The 23,358-nt window shown below is 45.6% G+C and overlaps 1 protein-coding gene across 1 annotated transcript; it reads right to left on the bottom strand.

Moving 5' to 3' along the window:
- Window positions 1-231: 231 nt before the first annotated feature.
- On the bottom strand, window positions 232-22,707 carry WNT2 (Wnt family member 2). Its single transcript, XM_048302544.1, has 5 exons — window positions 21,212-22,707; window positions 19,625-19,848; window positions 16,368-16,645; window positions 13,326-13,590; window positions 232-4,965 (listed from the first exon to the last, which is right to left on the bottom strand). The coding sequence occupies exons 1-5, from the start codon at window positions 21,289-21,291 to the stop codon at window positions 4,736-4,738; spliced, it is 1,077 nt and encodes a 358-aa protein (XP_048158501.1). The 5' UTR covers window positions 21,292-22,707; the 3' UTR covers window positions 232-4,735.
- Window positions 22,708-23,358: the final 651 nt, after the last annotated feature.

Below are 23,358 nucleotides of genomic sequence, written 5' to 3' on the forward strand. Positions count from 1 at the left end.
GTTTCCTGTGAAGTTCGGTATGGTTTACATCAAAAAGCAAACACAGCCTGTGATTATAATGATGGAAAGCCTCTGGCTTAGTGCAGAGATGAGCCTTGTGGAAATCTGGTTCAGATAATAACTGATCCTCAGACTGAGGGGTGGAGGAAGCTTTTTAACTCCAAGTGTTAGTAGTTCCTGGGTTTTTTTTATTTAAAGACAACTTAATAGAATTTGTATGCACATTATCTCTTTACATATAAACTGCATGGAACAAAAAAGGAAAGGACCCCCCCAGGAGTGTCAAGTCAAGCTGGCCACTTTCTGTCCCTGTCTGCCACTGGATAGGTTTACAGCTGCTCCCTGGCAGGAACTGCGCTCGGAGAGGTGAGTGCTATACCAAGGGGAGGGCTGCTGCTTTCTCTGGCTGCTGCTTTCTCTCTTTCAGCATTTGGTGTGTATGCTGAACATACAGACTGTGTTTTCAGAGCATAGAATTCCTTACTCCTGTTGAAATGAGGCAAATTATCAGGAGTCTTGCCATGTTGAAGAAACCTGCAGAAACTAAACATCCAAAGGAAGCTGCACCTCTTGCACACACCACACACACCCCTTTACAACCAGTGTGGCTGTCACCCTGTGGTGGCCCTGAAAACCTCAGTGGCTGTAGTTACAGCAGATTGTACAAGGTAGCCCCTGGCTCCACCTGGCTTCCAGCAGGGCTCCTGCCCAGCTCCCAGCACAGAGGGAGCTGTCAATGTATTGATTCATATGCATTTGCTTCTTTCACACAAGAGATCTTACTTTATGAAGTTGCATCCATTTCACCAGGCAAATGAGCTGTTACACGAAAGAAACAACCCAAAATCATGTTTGTGGTTAGAGCTCATGAGCTGCTGCTCTCTTGCTGATAATACTGTAAGTTCATTTGTACCATTTGAAGTGGCAGGTAAAACCTGCAGGCTGTGACATGTGACCACAAAACCACTTCTGCCCGTGGAGGCAGCGGTCACCTGCATGAAGCCCTTCCAAAGAGTGCGGGGCAAACGCCATGGAGAAGATCGAGTCTTGGTACACTTTGTGCTGCCACACTGGAGTAAGAGCTGTTTTTCTTAGCAAAAGCACCCTCCCCAGATCCAGATCTTCAGAAATCCCTAAACATTCCTTTCCCCCTTGCCACCATACACTGAGCCCCACAAGAAGCTGGACATGAAGCCTGCAGGCAGGGACCAGCAGCTGTGGTTTGGGCATGCAGGCTGGATGCCCTTCAGCAGCTGTGCAGCGCAGTACCAGAAATGCAGCATTTTATTTCTAATTCACATCTGCAAAGAAATGAACACAGGGGTGGGAGGCCAGGATGAGATCCACAAACTGGTTTTAGATATTTTTCTGGGAAAAGAAAAAGCAGCAATCTCTCAAGCTTCAATGCCCACATGCCCTAATACACACCACCATTCCTAAGTCATTCCCCATTTATCATGTGGTAAAAGAAAATTAGACTTTTTTTACGAGATTTCACCTGTGAAAGCACAACACACTTTTTAAGGTGAAGTTTGTTGAAAATATTGGGGAGGGAGCAATCCCAAAAAGCTTGGCAGGCTAACAGCATTTCAGGGCGCTGCTAGATCCTGAGTTCATGCAGCAAATTAAAGGGAACTCCCTCAAGAAAATTGGACTGCCTATTTAAAAAAAATAATCCTACAACCTTTAGCCTCAGCTAACATTATTCTGACACTAAAATGTCTACCTAGAGACAGCTGTTTCCTCTTCATGACTAAATACATGAGTAAATTTATTCCACAGAACAAAATACAGTATTTCATTTGCCATGCCTGATTTCTGTTTCTTCTTTTTTTTTTTTTTCCCTCTTTTTTTCCCCTCTTACATTCTTTGCTGGATTTGCTGAACCATGGAGGGGCCTTTCCTAGCAATATTTACATCTCTGAGTGTCTTTTGCTACTGAGAAATAGCAAAAGTTTCTGGGAGTGCATTTCCTTGTGGAAGAGGCAGCAGAAATGCCTACAGCTGTAAGAAGCCTACCTTGAGCTCTTAAAAAAAACCCCCAAAAAACCATAAATACAGAAAAAACTGTCATCAAGTAAGTGGCCAGCTCAGCACTTACCCATTTGTTACGCTGTGAAATATTCTGGGTTTCTTCTGGTGGTTTTGATGCAGGTATTGCATCACAACTTATTGATATGGCACGTGCCTGAAATGGGAACATCAGCCTGCTGTGCACACCTGGATGGGCTTGCTGCCGGACAGGGTGACAAAGGACACTGAAAAGGCCAAGGGACTCAATGTCCCCATCTTCCTGGTCTTACTGGTAAGACCAGCCTTCAGGAACCACAGTCCTCTGGCCCAGAGGAAGGTTTGGAGCAAGAAGATGTACCTTAGCAGAGGAGAACCAGGTTGGGGAATAAAAGTTAATACACCTTTGATACAGTGACTCTAAAAGACTTTATCTGGGACATTAAACAACAGATTTAAGAAGAGATCTGGTTTCATTATCCTTCATTCAACTTCCTAGAACAAGTTCTCATGAGAATGAGCCTTTTTTCTTTTTTCCAGAACATTGAAATATTTTCAGCTTTATTACATAGATAATCTTTTAGACTACTCAGGCTCCCTGAATATTTTTTTAAAAAGGCTCTAAAAAGTTAAAAATCATTATACTGCTTTTAAATTCTTAAAGGCTTAAAATATTATATTGCTGAGGCTATGAACTACATGTGGATTTAATTTCACTGTGAAATCCCAATAAAAATTCTCCTTGGAGCTCACCTTTAAATACAATTAGGTATGAAATTTTCCTTATCCAGCCCAGAGCCAGCATTGGCAGCAATGAAGAGGCTGGCAGTATCACCCCTGAGCTGCACGTGGGTACGTATGTCCCCATTATACATGCACTGCATGTGCACAAACGTGGGCAGAGCTGTTCCACCAGCTGTTGGTTTATAGACAGAAGTGGATTATTGTTACCTCTAACCATGATCATTTCCATTTTCAGTAACTGAAACATTATCTTATTGTCCGAATAAAGAACTTTCTGGAGCCCCCTAATCTTTTAATGCCAGCTGTGCCTTCTGGAGCTGAATTACCCATTTTAATGATGCAAACTTTTTCCAAAGCCTTGCAGACATAAATGACTGCTCCCTCAAGACCACTTAATGCCAAACCCTCTTCTTTTTAAAAATTCTTTTTAGAAAGTTCCAAAAACAAAACATACCCAAAGTATTCACTTTAGTGCCTTGGTTGGCTTCTTGGTTATTACTTTTTCCTGCACTGTTTGTACCTGCTGGGGTTCTTCCAGTTTATTTCATTTTCATATCGAAATTTTACTTTCATCTACGATACATTCTATCACTCATTCAAGTTCCTTTTCCCATGTTATTTTTTCATTACCTTGCCTGTCTCTACTCTTCATGGGCGCTTTTTCAGAGCCTTATTATACTTATTGGCACAGAACCCATTTTTCTCTTGGTTCACGTGGCTGATCTCTGCCCGGAGGAGAGGCAACTGATCTCTTTCTGACCCAGTTCCTCTCCACCAAGGCTGCATTTCTGGGCCTCATAAGCCTGCACATCTTTACAGCAACTTCTTGTTTTGTGTTGATCCCAGCCCAGCACATGGGCGTGGCGCAACCTGTAACTGCCTCCATCACAATCTGATACACTCTGAATCACAGGCATGGGTTTTTGCAGACAGTATGCAGAAAAAAATCTAATTTGGAAGTCCCTAAGTGGAAAATATAATTTTGAGCACATTTAAGAGATTTATTAACTTTAAAAGAACATAGAAGCCGATAACTTCTTTAGAATAGAAGTCATTACTGAGGCAAGGCTTTTCCTTCTCCAACACTGTTCACAAACATTTTTCCACTATTGTGAATGTGAAAAGGAGGAGACCTTATCCTTAGGTAGTTGAGTGTCCTGTACCCAGCTTTCTTGAGGCTGAAAAACCATTCTCTTCAATCCTTCTGGTCAGAAAAAGAAAATCCTCAGCAGTTAATATTAATTACTTTTTAAAACTTTTAAGGCAAGTTTTCACAAACATATAACTAAGACATTTGCTTTGACTCTTTAATAGTTCATCAAAGTGTTGTGGCTGAATGCATCTCCTGCAATTTCTTTTGTTTCAGGCCATGGGCCAATTCATGCCCCACAGGAAGCCAGAGTGTGCTAATGTTGGCCAGGGTGGCCTCAGGTGGCCGCCTTACTGGGAACTCCAGTCCACCAGGGATGAACAAACACCCTTCCAGAAAAGCTTTTCAACAATCTGGCCCCAAATTTTCTTTCATGGGGAAATCACCAACCAGTGCTCAAACTCCTGAGGCATTCGGTATCTAGGGCTCAACTGTGACCTGCCCAAGAGCCTTCAGAAGATGCTTGAGCAAGCCCAGCCCGTGTGGTTGGTGGTGGTGATCTTGCAAAAGTGCCACATTTTGTATCTTCTTGTGTTCCTGATGGCGCGAATGAATTGCCACAAGGATTCCAGAGGAGAGTTACATGGTTGTTGGAAGAGTCTTGGCATAATACGTCCTTCCAGAGCTGCATCAGTTTATGCACAGACAAGTCTGCAGCAACACTGTCATGCAGAAATGCAAAGAAAATGCTGCAGGGTTTGTATCAATTATTCAGCAGCTTCTGTGCAGTGAACAACAAAGGCAAAACCAGCATAAAAAAGACCTCTGATGCATTCCCTGTACGAACCAAATGGGCAAAGGCTGTGGTCCTCAGCATCAGTAGCCCGTGCATCATGTCCGGGAAATCCAGCCAGCACTCTTTGGCGCTTTGCAGGTGTGAATGTCCACCACTTCCAGGCAGTCCTGGCAGCGCACAGCACAACACCAGTGGAATTTGCACTCACATTTTGTCATCCTGCTGACGCGGGAGGTGTCATAGCCTCTCCCACAGCACATCACTTCACAGCTGTCCATGCCACGGGAGGTTTGGTTACACACCCGACCAGCTGTCCCAAGGGACCCTGCAAAGGGAACACAGCAAAGGTCAGGAGGCGGGTTCTAAGGGAAGACAGCAAGCATATGAAAATAGGGATAGGAGACTTAATTTGCAATGTATTTGATCCTTTAACATCACATCACCCAGGATTCAATATCAAGACAGAGAAATGCCTATAATAAGGTAAAATTGCTCTCATATTTCCCCTAGAAATCAGGTCTGGAGATGAGAAGGAATAAAATGGATGAAATACTTCAAGGCTCTGCCTGATTCTGTTAATATCATCATGCTTTATTTCATCTTTCCTTAGATTTCCTCCAGAGAGCAGACACCCTTGCCAAGGCAGCCGTGAAGCCCCTTACTGCTCCCTGCACCCAGTCCCCCCAGGACTGTCTGAAATGGGATGGCCACGTGGAGCACCTTCATGGTTCTTGGGAACTCATGGGCTTTGCTGGGGAGCTCTGGGTGGGCAGGAGAGGGCTGGGAAAGAGGAGACCATGAAATTTGGTGGCTGCAAGGGATGCTGTGGGTAAAGTAACTGTGCTGCCAGTGATTAAAGTCTTGCAGAACTGAGTGCAGAAGCACCCCAGGCATTTGGCATCGCTGCTGTGTCCACCCACAGGCCCCATTCCACCAGTTCAGGTGGCAGCTGAAAAGTTGCTGCTCTGTGTGCCTCTCATCTCTGTGGGGTAACACCAAGGGTTCTTCTCCCCTTTCATGATGAGATTAGAAGAAACTAAATTAGAGCCTGCTGTGGACAGAAAGGGGGAGAGGAACCATACCAAGCCTTGTCATGTTCTTGAAACACTCAGGAGGAGTGGCTGAAATGCCTGTGCCTGTATCCACGTGGCGCAAAATGGCTCTGTAAGGCATGTCTTAGCCTGAACAGTGACTGTGCCACATAGGAGCCACTGTTCGTCTAACATGAACTGATTTTAGGGTACATTTTAGGATCAATACCACAGCTGCTAACAGCTTATTACCGCCAATCTGAAAACTTCGTAAAAATTAATTGCCTCACCTAATTTCCCATGTATTGCTATTATGAATCAAATGCAGGTATATCGACAAAATTAACATTCTTCTGACATTTTCCATAGACCTGATTACAACTCCATTCTTTTCTTGGGCAAGGTGATATTCCCTAAGTAATGGCTGTGGTCAATAAATTAACTGGAAATATTTTACAAAGTGTATTCGCAGGTGCACACTGAACATGAACAATTTACCTTCTTAAGGGAAACAAATACATGCAAACATTAATTAAAATTTGCATGAGCTAGGATAGCAAACCAATCTTAATTAATAAAAATGTAAACTGCAGTTAAACTGTAATTATTAATAATTTAAGTTGAATATATTCCAATTTTCTTTTTTTTTCCCCCTATGGTGTATTTATGGTTGGATGCACTGATGCTGCTGTCTCAAAGCAGTTTGTAACATACAAATCTTCACTGTCCCTCCATCCCCTGCTGCTCCCCAGCATCAGGGAGACTTCATGTTATATGGGGGCTGACCCCAAGCCACTAATGCAATGAGGGGTCTCGGGGACTGGAGCAAAGATGCCTTCTCATACTGTGTTTTTTCATGGGACCAACACATGATCCAGCCTCTCAGCCATGGGGGTGCACATTCTCCTCTTTCTGCATCAAAGTTACGACAGGCTTCAGCTGCTGTCCTGAAGAAGTGCTTCAGCCCCCAGAACACATCTCAGCTTCCCTCCCATGGCCTAGATTCCTGCATTTATTTAAATATTTTAATATTCATTGGGTAGAAGTATACACCTGGAAAGCTTCACTATCGAGTGGCTGGCTCGTGTCTGCTGCAGGCAGAGCAGGAGGGTGTTGCATGGCCACCGGCCCCTGGGCTCAGCAGGTGCCCGTGGCCACCCATCTGGGAGCCACTCGCCGGCTGCCGCGCACGGCTGAGCCCCCAGCCCTGGCTCAGGGGTCCTGAGCTGCAAAGGTGCTGCTGAGCCAGCCAGGCAGAGACGTGCTGAGCCACCCCAGAGGGAACTGGCAGAGGGAAGAGAAAACAACACTGAATGGAGCCAGAAACAGGCTCCTGCACCTGCAGCCTGATAGATCCCAAATCTCCTTGGGGTCTGAGAGTGTCCAGGCTGCTGCCTGTGGACCAATGCTCTGCATAACATCCTTGGGGACACGGCTGAACAGCACTTTAAAGTAAGCCTCTGATATTTGGAGGAGCATCTCAGTTGGATGCAACATTCAGCAATGTAGTGCATCAGGCACACCCTGCACCAGGAAACCAGCAGTAACTCCTACTCCTGGCCTACTGTCCCTACAGCCAGTGCCGGCACCTGGAGCCCCTGCAGCAAGGCCCAGGGAGGAGAGGTGGCCCCAGCAGTGACCCACACGGGCACACCCTACTCCCAGCAAGCCCTCAGCTCTCTCTGCAAAGCCAGCTGCACCAGGGCAACTGGCATAACAGGCATGGCAGTAATGCCAAGAGGCCTTTCCCAGATCTTTTTTCAGGAATCACTCTATGATGGGGGAAGAAAGACTTCCAGTGGCCCCCAGTGCCCCCAGTCTAGGCAAGGCTGAGGAGTCAGGAGGATGTAGAGCTACATGATGCACCTGTAGTCCCACAGGAATCCTGTGGCAGAAAACAAGCCAGATCCTGCTTCCCAGCCATCACACTCTCCTCCATCCATGATGCTGAGCAAACAGCTAGGACACCTGAATGTAAATTCTGCTGTTCGTCTCAGCCCACAGCAATATGCATCACATCCCAGACTGTTCAAAATACAACCAAATTCACAGAAAGGGTTATTAGACATTGGAATGGATTTCCCAGGGAGGACATGGGGTCACTGGCCTTGGAGCTGTTTAAGGAAAGACTTGGTGTGGCACTTAGTGCATGATCTAGTTGACTTGGTGGTGTTCGCTCAAAGGTTAGATTCGATGATCTCAGAGGTTTTTTCCAACCTAATTGATTCTGTGAATAACTTTTAAAGGCACTTGTCCTGCTCTCTCTGTTCAGACCAAAAAAACAGTACGAAGGCCAAGCTTGTCACCCACGTGATTAATGTTCTGTATCTGGAACTCAAACCAGTGGAGGAAAAGCAAAGCCACCCTCCACCTCAGCACAGCTCCCAACCAGAAGCAGAGTGGGGCCGTGTCATTTGGCTGGGGTTGAAGGAAGACCCCATGTTCCCCCACAGCCATCAGGAGCTGCCCAGAAAGGTTTGACCACATTCCTCTGCTGAGGCACAAGTTAGTTTCCAAGTCCAATGTTCTTATTTCCAGATGTAAGAGGAAGTCACATGGCATTAAAGTAAAACCTAAGCATGATGCACCCACTGCTTTCAACAGGAGTTTTGCCACCAACTTCAAAATTATTTCAGCCACTAACAGACAGTCAGAAACTGGTATCATCTGATGCTGACCATCAAACAACTTCAACATTACTACACCACTAGGACAGGGGACTAAATTATGCACAGATTATGACAAAAGTGAAAACAAGCTCATCAACTTTTTTTTAAAGTTCAAACAGCATCTTCAGAATATCTGCAGCTTCTCTAGTGAGAAAGAAAATTAACAATAACCATCAGTGAGGAGCCAGACAAGTTACTGTGCTCCTTGGCGGGACCCTGAGTGATGAAGGCAGAAGAAGACACTGCACAAAATAAGGCAGAATTTTCTGCCTGCTACCTGCAATGCACCTCCTCAGCACTTCTAAGGCAGGAGCAGGTTCTAACTTGTAAAAAGTTTTTGTATGTCCTCTTTGTTTTCATTTCAAATGTTTGAATTGCCATGCCTACACACATTTTACCTGCCAAAACATCCACAGCTTTTCATAATGCCAACTTCACAGCCTGTACATCAAGCCCTTTCTTCTCGGTTTGCACAGCTGTTTTTGGAAGTCAACACGTGTTATGTTGAAAATACTTTTTTCCATTCTTAAAGCCCTAAAATGTATTTATTAGTTTATAATGAGAGCTTTTTCCTTCTACTTCTATTGATTAAAATCTGGTGTCAAGTAATAACACCCATTATTGGACTTTCACACACACAGGCAAAAAAATGTGCAAAACCAATGAAATTCCCAACAATAGTTTCCTCACAAGTGTTTTTGGGGAAAAAATAATTAAAGGAAATAGCCACAGAAAAGTAGCTCTGAAGCTACTGGATCTTATGTATAACACCCAGTACAGAAGGGCTGGAGAGAACAGGCAGTACACATTGGAGGCAGATTTGTCTGGAGGAGGTGGGATGTCCCAGGCCAGCACTGAAGAGATAGCAATGTGTTGATAAAAACAGCTTATCCAGATCCAGTTTTGAGTAAACGTCTCTTGTTCTAATTCCCATAGCCACTGAGAGCATTCCTCAGCCCACAGCTCCCAGAGGCCCTTGGGGTGATGGTGCTGCTGCCTTGCCAGGTGGTGCTTGGAGGAGAGCTGCCCCGATGGGAAGCCATTGCAAGCTCCCCTGCCAGCCTGCCTGGGGCTGGGACTGCACCCACTGTGTTTGCCATGTGCAAAGTGGGAGATACGGGCCAAGAAGTCACACAGGGACTGCCTGTATGCGGCCAGCCTCAGTGAGAAGTGTTGGACATAGATCACGATTGGTTTCCCTCCATGGGTTACATACCTCAAGCAATAGCACACCTTGCGTAACACCAGGACTCGCACATCGCATTTTAAATTCCAGGCTACACTCTGGACTTGGCCTCATTCCTCTCAAAAATGCAGCAAATGGCTTATGTGGAGCAGCAAGGGGAAAAGAATTAACACAGAAACAGCCCTGTGAAGTACCCAAAGCAGGTCACCCTGGGCAGGTGATTTGTCACCAAGCACACAGCTCCAGAGGGCTGCAGGTAGCCCTGCACATGCCTCTCCACAGTGCTTTGCACAAGGAGACCAGAGGTGGAGGGTTCTCAACCACAGTCACACCCCTATCTGCCTGCTGGGGACACGGGAGATGGGCACTGCAATCCACAATGCACAGGCAGAGGCTTTGACAGTGCCCAGACTGGGACCATGTGAGTGTTGGGAGAAATCTATGGATGACTTAAAGCATGTGGCACATGGAATTGCATCAGGTTCTGAGGGACTGCTGCAGCAGCTTGAGGTCATCTGCATGTAGACGTGCCCTGTCTCTCAGGTGCTGCCTAGAGGTTTTTGGTTGCTCTGTACCAGTGAATTTTTAATAAACCTGATATTAAACGTTTTCAGGGAGATGTTACACTGCTTTAACAGTGCCAGTGAAGAGCAGGCTCTAGCAAAGGCTCAGGCAGCAGGCTGCTGGTGTGCTTATCCCTAAAGCACTCTCAGTGTGTCCATTGGTATATGCCAAACATGATAAACTTACTACAGCTTTCAACCAACCTAGCCTGCATGGATGGACAAATAGCAACTTTTTAAAACTTAAAATGCTTAAAATAGATCCTTATAAGCAGACAAGCAAGAAGGGTTTTTAGAGTGTTTTGGAGGTGAAGTAGCACATTCAAGGTAAGGTAGTATGTGCAACAGCGGGACTGCCACTTGCACAGCTGTCACTTTAGTCCGTGTCACAGCTCTATCACTCCTAACAGGTCTCTCCCTGTGCAGTCCTGGGTGTGCTTGAATTGGGTTTGGGAGCTGGAAATTTACAATAAGGAAGACGATGCAAAGCATGGCAAAAATTTGTATGTTCACAACATCATTTTTAAAAGCTCTCTGGGATGTTCTATCTCTGTTTCTATTAAATTTTGAGTATAAAATTGTGAGCAAAAATTATTTCAGCAGAGTTATGTGTGCAGGGTTAAATGAATTCTGAACACTTCTGAAAATCTTCCTTTGGTCCTTCATGAAATCTTAAGGCAAGGAAAGAGGTGGTCAGGTTATTACATTCTCTTGCTATTGAGCTACCATTAGTGATTTCCTATACTATACCTCCCCTGAAATCAATTACTCCTCTTTTCCTTCTAGAGAAAAAAAAACCGAACAAACCACATTTTGGGGTGTGTCCAGCTACCCCCTCAGACAGACTGCCAGACCCAGGGTAGAAGCTCCAGTGGGGGATGAGAAGGTATCTGCTTTTTTTGGGTGATGGCAGAACTCTTGAGCACCTTTAACTCACTGGTTCCTACATGTTAGCACAATCAAGCCACAGAGGACACTGGCTTGGACATTTTACTGTTTGTGAAGTTGCCTCCTGGTCAAGTCATGATGCTTCATAAGGTTTGCTCTGTGAATCCTTCATTCAGCCCCAATATTAACCAACCTCCAGATAATTTTTTTTTCCTGAAGCACTGAATCGCTTGGATTCCCTGGAGAATGAAAGGCAGAACTGTATTCAAGGACATACTAAAACACTGTGGGTATTAGATTCAGCTGACACTGAGATGGTCCCCACCTACTTCCAAACTCAGACTTTCATAATCTTATTTCATTTGCAGTCATTTAACAGGGCTGGCACTCTGCAATGCTCAACAAGGAAAACCAAAAAAATAAAAAAAATATTGTTCAACTGCCAAAATCATCTCCCTCAAAGCCAGATCAGGTGGTGTTGGTTTTGGTTTTTTTTGTGGTTCTTTCTTTGCTCCATGCAAGCAGCAGGGCATTCCACATCCCATCAAAGGTTTACTGCAGCTTGCTAAAAATATGCTCTTGCAAACAGCCACATTCTCTGAATTCTGGGCAGCAAAGAAACACCACCTCAGGTGCAGCCTTATCTTGAGCTGAGCCAAGGCACATGTCAGACTTTGCCATCTCCAGGCAGGCTTGTCAGTGCCTGGCAAATGCACATTTCACTGTGGTGAAAAATGCCCACTCTCCTCCACAGTAACAAGACTGACAGATGAGACTAGGCTTAGTACAAAGAGATTATTAAATGGCTTTTTGATATATAATTGGGTGGTGTACGGGTTCTCCTTTTAGGCGAAAAGAAATCATGGGTTTGACAATGAATGAGGCAAGCTCAAGAGATAAATGTTTTGAAAAAATCCTAGTCTGCAAAGTAAATCTCTGCATGATGCCACAATATGCCCATTTATTCACTTGTATTAAAGCATTAGACTTTACAGTCTCAGCCACTATTCAAGGAACAGTATGTGCTTGTGCAGGTGATAAATATCACCTGCCAAAATAATAAATAACATTTAAAATTATGTTGATGACTAAACTAACCAGAAACACTGTACAATGTAATTGTACTGGATGCAATTCTGGGTTCATTGAAGTCAATAGTACATGACCAGGAATTCACATCTTGTTCTTATTTAAGTACAGCTGTTTTGCAATGTTTATTCCAAGCAAACTTGGATTGTAAATATGCAGCAGTGCCAAAAAGAGTTGAGCTGTGTTGCTATCCAGATACTTACAGATTTGTCATATGGGGTGCAATCTGGTCCGTTATACAACCTATTAATTAGTTCCACAACTTCTCTCATACATTACTCAGTCTGACTCTCTTTTCCAAATTTCTGGTTTTCTAGTTGCTAGTTTTTAATTGCCACATCAGGAAATACTATCTATGGGTCCAGAACCATTAGCAGGATTCCTGGTGCTTGGCAGTGCCTTGAATTCTGTAATACTGTTAAGTGTGTCTCTATTGAATCTCTGAAGCAGGAAAATCCAGTGTGAATAGCAGTACCAATTCTTTATCTCTTCCCACAGGGGCTGGCACAACTCTTCAGCAAACGTGACAGTTGTCATGGACAGAGCCAACACTGCCTTGTAAAGAGGAATAAACAGCTGTGTCACTCAGCCCGGTGTGCTGTGTCCCACCAACCTCTACTCTTTCATCCACCAGCATGTCCTCCAGCTGCCTCACCCCATGTCACCCACAGCTGCCTTGACTAGTGCAAGCAGGGTTGGATTGTCACAAGCTGTACCTCCTACATTAGATGGGGACAGGCGTGTCTACAACTGGGGTCCGCAGCCGCAGTGAGCTGTGGGAACGAGCAGATAATACTGCAGCGGTAGCATAACAACATGGAAGGGAAGCAATGCAGCAGGAGGTGGCATCACAGGGACATCACAGGACTTGGGGCAGCTCTGGAGTGAGCTGTGTGACACAAGAGTGAGTGTGGCTGTGCCCAGTATGGATCTGCCTCCAGAGTACAACTCAAACTTGTGCTGAGAGCAGCTTTGTCTTACAGCATCTCCAGGGCTCCACATCATCTGGCAGAAACTGCTGAATTATATTAGAACAACTGGCTGTTGTACACCTAGAGACATCGAGGAACTATTGTTCATGTACTGACTGAGTCCTTCCAAAACATCTTCTTTCCTGTTTCCTGCTGGTTACATGCATGGATTTATATTTTTATATCTATCTACCTATCTACACACACACTCAATAAAATTATAAGTTTCGACCTTTGAAGTACAAATGGCTTTAATAAAACCATTCATGTGTAATGATAGAGGCTTACCTACATCCCTGTCCCGGATACAGTAGTCTGGAGAGCTTTCAAAGTATACCAGGTCATTCTTAGTTGGCTTCTTAAATTTCTTATTAGCCACAGTGAAACCCGTGCCATCTTGATTCATGACCACCTGAATAGCTCCATTGTATTTCTTCCACAGATAATCTCCTGTTTTCCTAAAGTCTGCCATGGCCAGCCAGCAGGTCCTTAGAGCGCACGATCCACTCACACCGTGACATTTGCACTCCTGTTTCAAAAACCGCTTCACAGCCTGTTTATGAATGCAGTAAAATATACACAGGTAAAACAAACTGTAATTAATTGCTTCTCAGCCCTTTTCCAGCCATCCTGTAGTGCCAGGCCTAGGATGGGCCTCCAAATTACGGTCTGTAGTGACACCCACTGGTAGCATCAAGTCATCCCCATGTGGTTGGTCTGCTCTGGTTGTCTGACTCGCGGTACGCACAATCCTCCGGCTAAAGGGCTTACCTTCCTGCTCCTGCCAGTCATCCCAAGGATCGATGTGGTCTACAGTGCTAGGACGCAGACTGGACAGGAGGAAATGATCAGAAATGGCCAGAATCATTCGGCCACTTGGGAGGCTGCAGGATTGCCGTGCTGACCCTCTGACCCTCTCTAGCTCATCTTCATGAAGTTGCCCTTTGCCCTGAACAGTGTTTCAAATATTGCCCAGAAATTCATAGGCATTTCATATTTAAATGATTTTTAAAAGACTGTGTAAAGCATTGTACCTGTGCTAGGCATCAGATCTATGCAGAATTTTAAAGTACAGTACACTTAAAATGCTTATACACATTCTAACAAACATTTTAGAAAAAGACCTTCATTAGTTTGCATTGGAGAGATCACCTTTATCATTAATTTAACATCTGGATAGCATTAAAGCCATTTCATCTTCGTCTCAGACATTTATCTGTATGATGTTGGAGAACAACAGATGGTTTCATAGACAATAAATAATTCATTCCTAATTATGTAGATATGGATATTTGATCTATAAATATTATGCCTTAAGGGTTCATGAAATATGAACTTTTTAGAGTTTGTAGTAGAGGAGTGTCATCATGGGAGGAAGGTAAGAGAGGAAAGCTCCATGATTAGATGTGCGATTGAAAAATGCTGCTCCTCTGTGCATCAGTCAAGCACTTAGTAATAAAGTGAGAATGTATTACAAAACCAAGGGACTTTTAATTTTCTTTCCAACTTGCAAATGATATGTTCAAAGAAGTCACTGGCATTCCCACAGTCCCACACCATTGCCATATCACAAATCTGGGATTTAAGCAGATGCTTGGTTTTGATTATCTGGGCTGAACTCAATTTAACTACTTGTATGTTTAAAACAACTTGCTGGAATAGTGGAAGAAGCACATAGGAATGCAGGTCTCTTTGTCAGTGATGTTCCTATACTGATACACAGCATATTATGTTCTATGATTCATATGGGAATATTATAAATATTTATTCTATTTTTTTTTAATTAACACAGTTGGAATAGTCTAGTTTTAAAACAACACCCCTTTTGGGGGCAAGAAAAAACCAAGGGCGCAGGTGGTCTTACCCAGGTCAAAATGCCAGGCTTGGGGGCAGCTGAGGTGGTGAGATCCCTGCAAACTAAACCTACACTACTGCACTGTGGATACAAAACAGCATCCCTGTTCATAAAGCAGGTCCTAGAGCATATGAGAAGATATTAATTATTTTTAATCGAATGTATTTATTAAAATCTCTTGATCTTTTTCTAAAATATCTACCTGCTTACCAGTACTGCCTTAGTATTTGGAAGAGGTATTTTTTAAAACTTAATAATAATAAGATGCTCAAATATTACAGAAAGTACTTCCCATCATGGAACTTATTTGTCCCTAAAAAATCTTTGTTTGTGTTGTAGACTTCAGCCTCTTTTGGACAGTAACAGAAACATAACCATAGTACTGCATGTGCCTATCACAGATCTGAATAGCCTCATCTGCCTACATTACATATTAATTACACCTGCTGGCAATAAACAGGTGGAGGAAAGATGCTGAAGAACAAAAATCTATCAGGAAAATCATCTACTTGCAGTACACAAAAAGATCAGAATACAAACAATTTACTTCCTACTAAATATACATTAAGGAAAACCAAAGATAAGAAACAAAAAGTCTCCACGAGTAATTCCAGAAGTGCTTGGTCTAGCACAATAAATATTTTTCCTGTATTATTTCAGATGTCGTGGGAGCAGCAAATATTTAACATGTTTTAAAAAATGAAACAGCATATTCCAGTTTCATGCACTATTCCTACCTTTTATAGCTACCACCACAAAATATTAGTGCACATATTTCTCAGCCCTTGCACCAGAGGTGGGCAATACACCTGGCAACTACTCCTTCATACCTACAGTATGAAAGTAAAGACTCTTCAAGTTGAAATTCAGGACATTTTCATACAATGTTTAGAAAAGGGGTTTGTTTAGAGCAGGTCATGCTCCAAGGCCATTGCCTTTTGGAGGGACAGGTATTTATTTTCTTAAAAAGTGAAGTAATTACATTTTATCTCTGCTCACTTTGTGATTAAGTTTACCATATACATACAGAAATGGACAGAGCGGGTTTTTTTCTTGAGTGTTATTTTGAATTTGCTCTTTGTCAAACCTGTTCTTCAGTGTGATCTTCAGCCTCTCTTAGGAATTTGTATTCTGTATTAACCAAAAATAAAACTCCTGCTTATAAAAGAATTAGGCTCAAAACAAAACCTCCATCCAAACTGATCCCGCAGCTTAGATTCCTGCTTAACTTCCCACACAAGGAGCGACTGAACTGACTCCAACAGGAATACTGTTAGCCAGTTGAATTCAGTCTGTTTGGAGATCTCTGTCACACTGAACCTCCAAAGGAGGTAGAAACAGCAGCTCAGGCTCCTGCTCTTCCCATATTTCTTCCTAACTGCTGAGACCAGACAGCAAGGGCCAACCATTAACTGGCCCAGACACAAGAGAGCTGTCCAAGAACATCTCTAGGCATCTCTTGGATGGACACCCACCTTCCTTCCAGCTCTGTTGTTATGAAGGTTCATCAGCGCCCTGGCATCTTTTCCTTTCCGTTCTTTGGCATCCACAAAGGCTCTGGCAAATTTCATGCCATAGTCGATGTTATCACTGCAGCCACCCCAGTCAAAATGGCCCTTGCTGTCCTTGGCAGAACCTTTCTTCTTGGGATCACAGGAGCAGGATTTCAGCTCCCCTTGGCTACATGCCCTGGTGATGGCAAAGACAACTCCAGCAGAGGAGATGGCATGTACAAAAGCAGATTCTCGACTACCTGGAACAAAAGAAGTCACTTTAAACATCATTGGGGTAGCTAGTTTGAGTGGCTGTCCTATATCCAGACAGTTAGCCTGGACTTCTTTTGCAGAGCAAAAGATAAACTAGGCTGAAATCACACAAATGCACATTCCCTGGAGCCAGAATTAGTCATGGCTTAAACTTGGACCACTCCCTGGTAAAAGCTCATCAATATAGTGTTAGAGTTGGAAAACATTAATCATTTGTTTCTGATATTGATTAATATACTTTCATGGATCAGTTGTTCTATACAGATATGTGAATAGGACAGCTGGTATTCCTATCGTTTCATGAATTTAAAAGAATATATGAAGTGTTATTTGAGAGATAAGTTCAAGAAATTATTAAATAGGGACAGTAAAACAGCATGTACATTGCAAAATACTGCAAGTAACTCTTGAAACTAGATGTTCCTCTCCTGAAGCTCTTGGAACAGACCTTCCTGCTAAAAATGTGCTAGGGAGAAAACTTGGGTGTTATTTTCTGAAAAATAAGTTAATATTAGGTCTTCTGCCTAGAATCAAGCCCGTAACCGTAATTCACACAAGTAAGTTCCATTAAATCAATGGCACCGCTTGTGTCATGCTTGAGGCAGGATTTGGTCTGGCAGCTGTGACTTCTTCATGCCAGCTGCTCTGGCAGCTTTCCCATCTCCTAATCAAGATACTTTATTATACCAGAGATTATCTGAATTTCTAGACTATGCCTACTCATAGGCTACTAGGTACATATTACAATGTGATAATTGCTTTTAATTTAAGATGTAGTAGTTTGCAATACAGAGCTACATTACGCTGCCACAAATCTACTTATGTAATGGGATATTTTCCTACTTTTAAAGTTTTTAGCATAGGAAGAGTGACAAGTAGATTTTTGTGCAATATCTAAGACAACTTTGCAGTGAGAGAGATGTCTTTGCAGGACTTGCAAGCCTTAAGTAATGTTAGCACAGTAAAACAGGACCCCAAAGAAAAATGTTAACTGTGATTTTTTTGTAGAGGCAGAATTACACCATGTAACTTATTATTTAGTATTTCAATTCCATTACCACTAATATGTTTCACCAACAAATGGGCCCTGGACTTCCATGTGCTGTGCAAGCCTTTTGCCAACAGCAACTAAAAGCTTACAAAAGGACTGATCAAAACATGCCTTCCTTACCCTGCCTTCAAAATCAGGCAGAAGTTACCATGGTTTGTTACAAATCATGCTCTTTTGAAGACTTATTTCTGAGAAAACTTATTCAGAAATATCGGAAATTTGTGAAGTGTTAATTAAAAAGAAACAATATTGATAGAAGATAAATGTTTTATTTGAGTTGATTGAACTAATCAACTTTGTTAGAGCACTATCACCATTCTATGGCAATCACAGCCTGATCAGGCTCAGTGTAGAGCTCAGAATCCTGATGCTGTCATTCTCTCACATGAGCCAACAGTGAAAACTTCACTTTTGGAAAAATTGCATTTTTACTTTTTATATTAAATAGCCTCATCATTATTAGGCTGTGTTCTGCCAGACATGTTTTCCTGAATATCAGACAAACCTCATTGAAAACCTCAGCCTATGGGTGATGTTACTGGTTACTCACAAATAATTGCTACGGGAACGTGAAGCTGGTTGCAGGAACCAACCTCTTACCAGGAGCAGAACCTAGCATGGAATGAAAATTCCCCTGCTTGAGTCACTGTGCCCAGTGTCTGCCATCCTCCTCTCCATCCACACCAGTGGGACAACGGCCCCAGGGTACTTTCCTACTCCCCTCCTTGCAGGCACTGCGCTGCTCACAGCTTAGCATGGTGCTGGGGACATTCCAGGGACACGAGCGCCAGGGCAGGGTCAGCCTCACTGACTGTGCGCCAAGGCCATGTGTGCAGGGTGTGGCACTTGGCGGAAAGAGCTGCAATTACTAAGGGTCTCAGCACGTTTATCATTGGGGTAAGGCCATTCTGACACAGTAACAGATCCCAGCCATTTCTTTGAGTCAAAAGGGCCAGATTTGAGATGTGAAGACTCACTAGATGCCTTAGTCCGACCTTTAGATGACAACACCACCCTGCTTAACCATCTTCCCTCAGGGTTGGAAGCACAATGTAGTCCTCAACTGCTTGAGACCTGCACAAGCCTGGCTCACCTCTATCTGATGTGTGTGCCCTGCCTCTCTCTCCCCGGGAGCCTGACCTGAAATGTTGCAGTGCCTGGAGGGCAGTGCTGCCCCGGCATGGGTGCAGATCCTGCACCCCTCAGACAGCGCACACAGTCCTGGAGGGACTGCACCTGCTACTGCGCTTTCCCGGCAAAATGCTGCAGCGGGAATCAGCGTGCAGGAGGGATTGTCGTCTGCCATCCCAAAGCACTGGGCTCCTGTTTGCACGTCAGCTGCCCCTTTCAGCAGGCCCCACCCTGAGTACTGGTATCCTGAGGCTGGGCTGTGATGGAAAGTCTTCTGTCCTGCTGGCCACATTCTGATGCCTTGGTTTCCCTGTAGGCCTTAATTTGTGAGCTTGATTTCCATTATGCACCAAAAAAAGAGAGAAGTCAGGAACTGCAGAGCCAACCCCTAATAAGCCAAAAACCTACATTGTCTCCCTGATTTGATATAGGTTTTTAAACAATACAGTCCTTCGCGTTATCATATATGCTGTTCCACTGTCCATGAGACCCTAAAATAACTTTGCATTTGCTCTTCCCTTCCTCCTGAAACATAAAACCAAACTTCACCCTTGCTAAGACCAAGGATACAGGAGGATGACCACAGCTTCTCATCGTTTCCGCACACTGCCCAGGAGGTGCCAGCCCCAAAACAGTCCCTGTTACCCTTGTGAGGAACACTTGTACCCTCACGCTGACTCTCTAAACCCCCTTTTACCCTCGGCCCGTAGGCGCGGAGGCTGTATGCCCCACCCAAGCCCGCGGGAAGCCCCTCCCGCATCCCGGCGCGGTCCGCGGCACTCACTGCGCAGCAGGACGCGGCCGAGGAGGCGCTGCCCCCGCTCCAGGGCGTTGCAGTCCCAGCGGTGCCGGCGGAACTGGTGCTGGCACTCGGCCGTCCAGGCGGCCACGCCGCGGCCGATGGAGAGCATCGCCTCGGGGTGCCGCCGGCACAGCTGCCGCTGCCGGCTCACCAGGCCCGGCACGTTGTCGCACATCACCCGCGACGAGCCCACGGCGCCCATGTACCTGCGGGAGGGAAGGGGCAGGGCAGCACCGGGGGCCCGCGGCGACCCCCGGGCACCGACTCCGCTGGAAGGAGGGTCCTCAGCGCCTCGGAGCCTTCCTCCGGCGGGTCCAGAGCTGCAGCTACCTCTGCCTTTTTGGTGGAAATCCTTTACAATTAGTCATCGACCCTGTGTTCTTTTAATAACGTGAAGCATTCAGGAGAACCCCAAGCCCGGCTATTGTAGCTCCGTGCAGTACTTTAAAAAAAAAACCTTGACAAAAATTAAATTACATCATCTGTATCCAGATGGTCTCTATTAGTCCTGAAACGTTTCGAAAGGTACCTTTCATAAAACCCAAACTTCTATAGGTGTCTTTTGAAGGGATCAAACAGAAGAAAATGTCCTTTTCTTGTATTTTCATTATTTTATACGATCATAAAATCGTTAAAGCCGTGACTTACAAAAAATATACAGTTAAGTGGCATTTAGAAGACACCATGACAAAAAGCCATCGCAATAAATAACATTTATATGGCTAAGGACACAGATAATCATTTTATTGAAATATGCTCAGTCTGATAAATCAGGCTTTGATCGCACGTCAGCCAGTGTCAAGGTTAAAGGTGTACCCCAGGATTACAAGAAGGGGTTTAACCCCTCTCTTACACCAAGACTTTCCAGTCTGGACTTGTTTGGGGTCCTCAGTCTGAGCGGCAGGTTTATGTTTCCATTCTAACCCGTTTTGCAGCCTGCCTGAGACGCTCCACGCCGACATCAACTATCACTTGAAGCCGGGAGCAGGGCTCTCTGCCCTCTGCCCTGGCAGTTTACAGTTCAGCGAGGAGAAACTGTGAAGGGAAGGGCGGGGGAGGGCAAGGAAGAAGGAGAAAAATAAATTAATAATAAAAAAATAGCGCTGCTGTAGCCAGTTCCCAGCGCCGCCGGGACGCGGAGGGCCGGCTGCCAGCAGCAGCGCTTCGCCCGCGCCCCTCGGGCGTATTCCCCGCCCGCCTCCCTGCCCTCCTCCCGCTCCCTCCGCGGCCCCGCCGCCCCGGGCAGCGCCGGCCGGGCGGTGCCCGCTGCCCCCGCCGGGCCAGGTCCCCCGCACTGCTGCCGAAAGCCCCGGGTAGCCCCCGCAGTTGCGCTGTGCTTTTGCGGAGGAGGAGGTCGGGGAGCGGGGACGGGGTGTGGAAGGAGGTGCCGGGACCGTCTAAATCCGCTCGCTTTAAGGCCGGACTTTCTGGACCGGAGCAGCTGGCAGCAGCGAGCTCCTCTTCTCCGAGCTGAGAGGGAGAGGCTTCCCCCACCTCCCCTGATTCACAATTAATCCGACCCCACCTTCCCCAAGAGCAAATAAAAATTTCTGGAATTGCACAGCTTACCACCATGAGGAGGTGACTGGTGGGGTCGCCCAGACCAAGACCAACGGAAGAGACCACCAGATCCCAGGGAGAAAGTTCATGTTAGAAACGCTTCGGTCCACATCAGGTCAGTTGTGGGGGGCAGAAGAAGTCCCATGAAGCAACAATGACGAGCAGGAGCAAACGCACCTTGAGGGTTACTTCTTTCCCGTGGGTCAAGCGCCTTCGCATCCCCACGCGCGATCGCGGGGTTCACTGATCCCCTGCCGGGAAACGGGGGATGCCGGTTGGTGCATCGCTCTGGATTCCTCTCGGTTCGCCCCGCACCAAATCTCTCAGGCCATGGAGTTCAGCCCCGCTCCCATCCTTCATCTTTGCCCCGATCCAGCTCTTCCCTGCAGTCACGGCAAAACTGAGGAGCTGGTGTGGGCTGCTCTCAGACTGGGTGGGTTCTGCTTTGGTTGGTGTTTTTTTTTCCTCTGAAACTCTGATGGATGAAATGATGTCAAGAGACACTGGGGGAAGAGGAGGAGGTAACACCTCTGATTAGGCAAGGAATCTCGAGGAGGCAGTTGCTTTCCAATAACCCTACAAGCAGGCAGTGAGTTCAAACCCGCCGGCAGATGCTACACGACCTGCTGCGGAGCCGGCGGCGGCCCCGGCGGGCTGTTACAGACCGGCAGCACTTGGTACCTCTCTCAGGGTTTGGCACGACGGCACTTCATGGCTCGGTACCCACATCCGCGAACACCGAGCACGGAACGGAACGGCGATCCTGTGCGAGAGGAGAAGCAGAGAACCAGAGCAGTCCCGGTACGGGGTAAACACCGCCCGGCCGCCTCCCCTCGACCCGGGCCCCGCAGAGCAGGGCCGCCTTCTTCGCGGGCACCGGCGCCGGGGTGCCTCCGTCCTGGGTGTCCCTGGGCAGCCCCGCACCGCGGGGACCCCGGGCCCACGGGCTCCGACAGGGGGACGGGCTAAGCCCCCCATCGTGCTTGAATCCCGGGAGGGGGTATCCGCTGCCGCCGCGCCCCTCCCCGGCCTGAGAGGCGACTGGCGGACCTTGCCCGAGAGAGGGGCGATGCGACCAGGACGGGACACCAACTCAAGAATAAGGGATTTGGCAACTTTTTCACTTCATGTCATCTCTGCAAAGCCGAGATGTTACAGGGTAACACATATTCCAAACAACAAACCCTCTTTATCAAGCTGGACATGCTCCGCTTCCGAGACACCACTCGTTGGCTGAAAAAAAGACAAATGCCCAAGGGTGCTAAGTGAGTTAGGGACTGCACAGCTCTTGTTACTAGAAAAAGCCTGCAGTTGTCAACTCCAGGTGAAAATCCTGGAAGAGCAAGCTAGGAAGCACCCTTTAAGTGCTGTTCTTCAGGCAGCATATTACAGCCATTCTCCTGTTTCTCGGTACAACTTCTCAAGATCACATAGAACTAGATGTAAGCACAAACCGTTTCAGAAAGAAAATGCAATAGGTAGAATTATGTGAAGTTTTGAGGTGGTAACATTCAGAGACTTACCAACTTAACTTGAAAGCAATACCCCAAATAACCCCCAGAAATCAACACCCAACACCCACCTACACTGCAATGTCAAAACCTTTCAACTGCAAAGACTACCGAGTAAGAATAATTGAAGCTGGGGGCACATGAATGCTTCTCCAACAGCAGTACTCGCCCAGAGGCAACTACAGTTCCTCTTACTAACTCCAGGTCTTAAAAGCAACAGATGAGCATTCAGCATCTATTTGATAAAATGTAATCAGTGCGTAAAAATACACTCCAATTTTTAGCTTCTGGTCAACTTATTTCTCACATTTACAAGACACTTCGGATCAATTAGAAGGGCAGAGAAACACCAGTGAGAGGACAGCAAATTCCAGCAGTATTTTAGACCCATACAAACGGAGGCTACAATCCTCCCTGCTACCAGCTTTCTCAGGCTTGCAGTAGAAAGCTGACTTAGAATTTCTTATACCCTTCTGTATTAACAAGAGCTCCTTTACCTGTGGCTACTGCATGAGTGGCTTATCCATGATGTTCTTTTCTTCTCCATAAGTCATTTACCACATCTGCATTCCAGCTTTTTTGCTATTCAGATTCTTTCTCCAAGCCCTCCACAGAAGTTCACCTTGGGTCCATTACTTCTACTAA

The sequence above is a fragment of the Corvus hawaiiensis genome, chromosome 4, assembly GCF_020740725.1.
Source record: "Corvus hawaiiensis isolate bCorHaw1 chromosome 4, bCorHaw1.pri.cur, whole genome shotgun sequence".
NCBI lineage: Eukaryota > Metazoa > Chordata > Aves > Passeriformes > Corvidae > Corvus > Corvus hawaiiensis.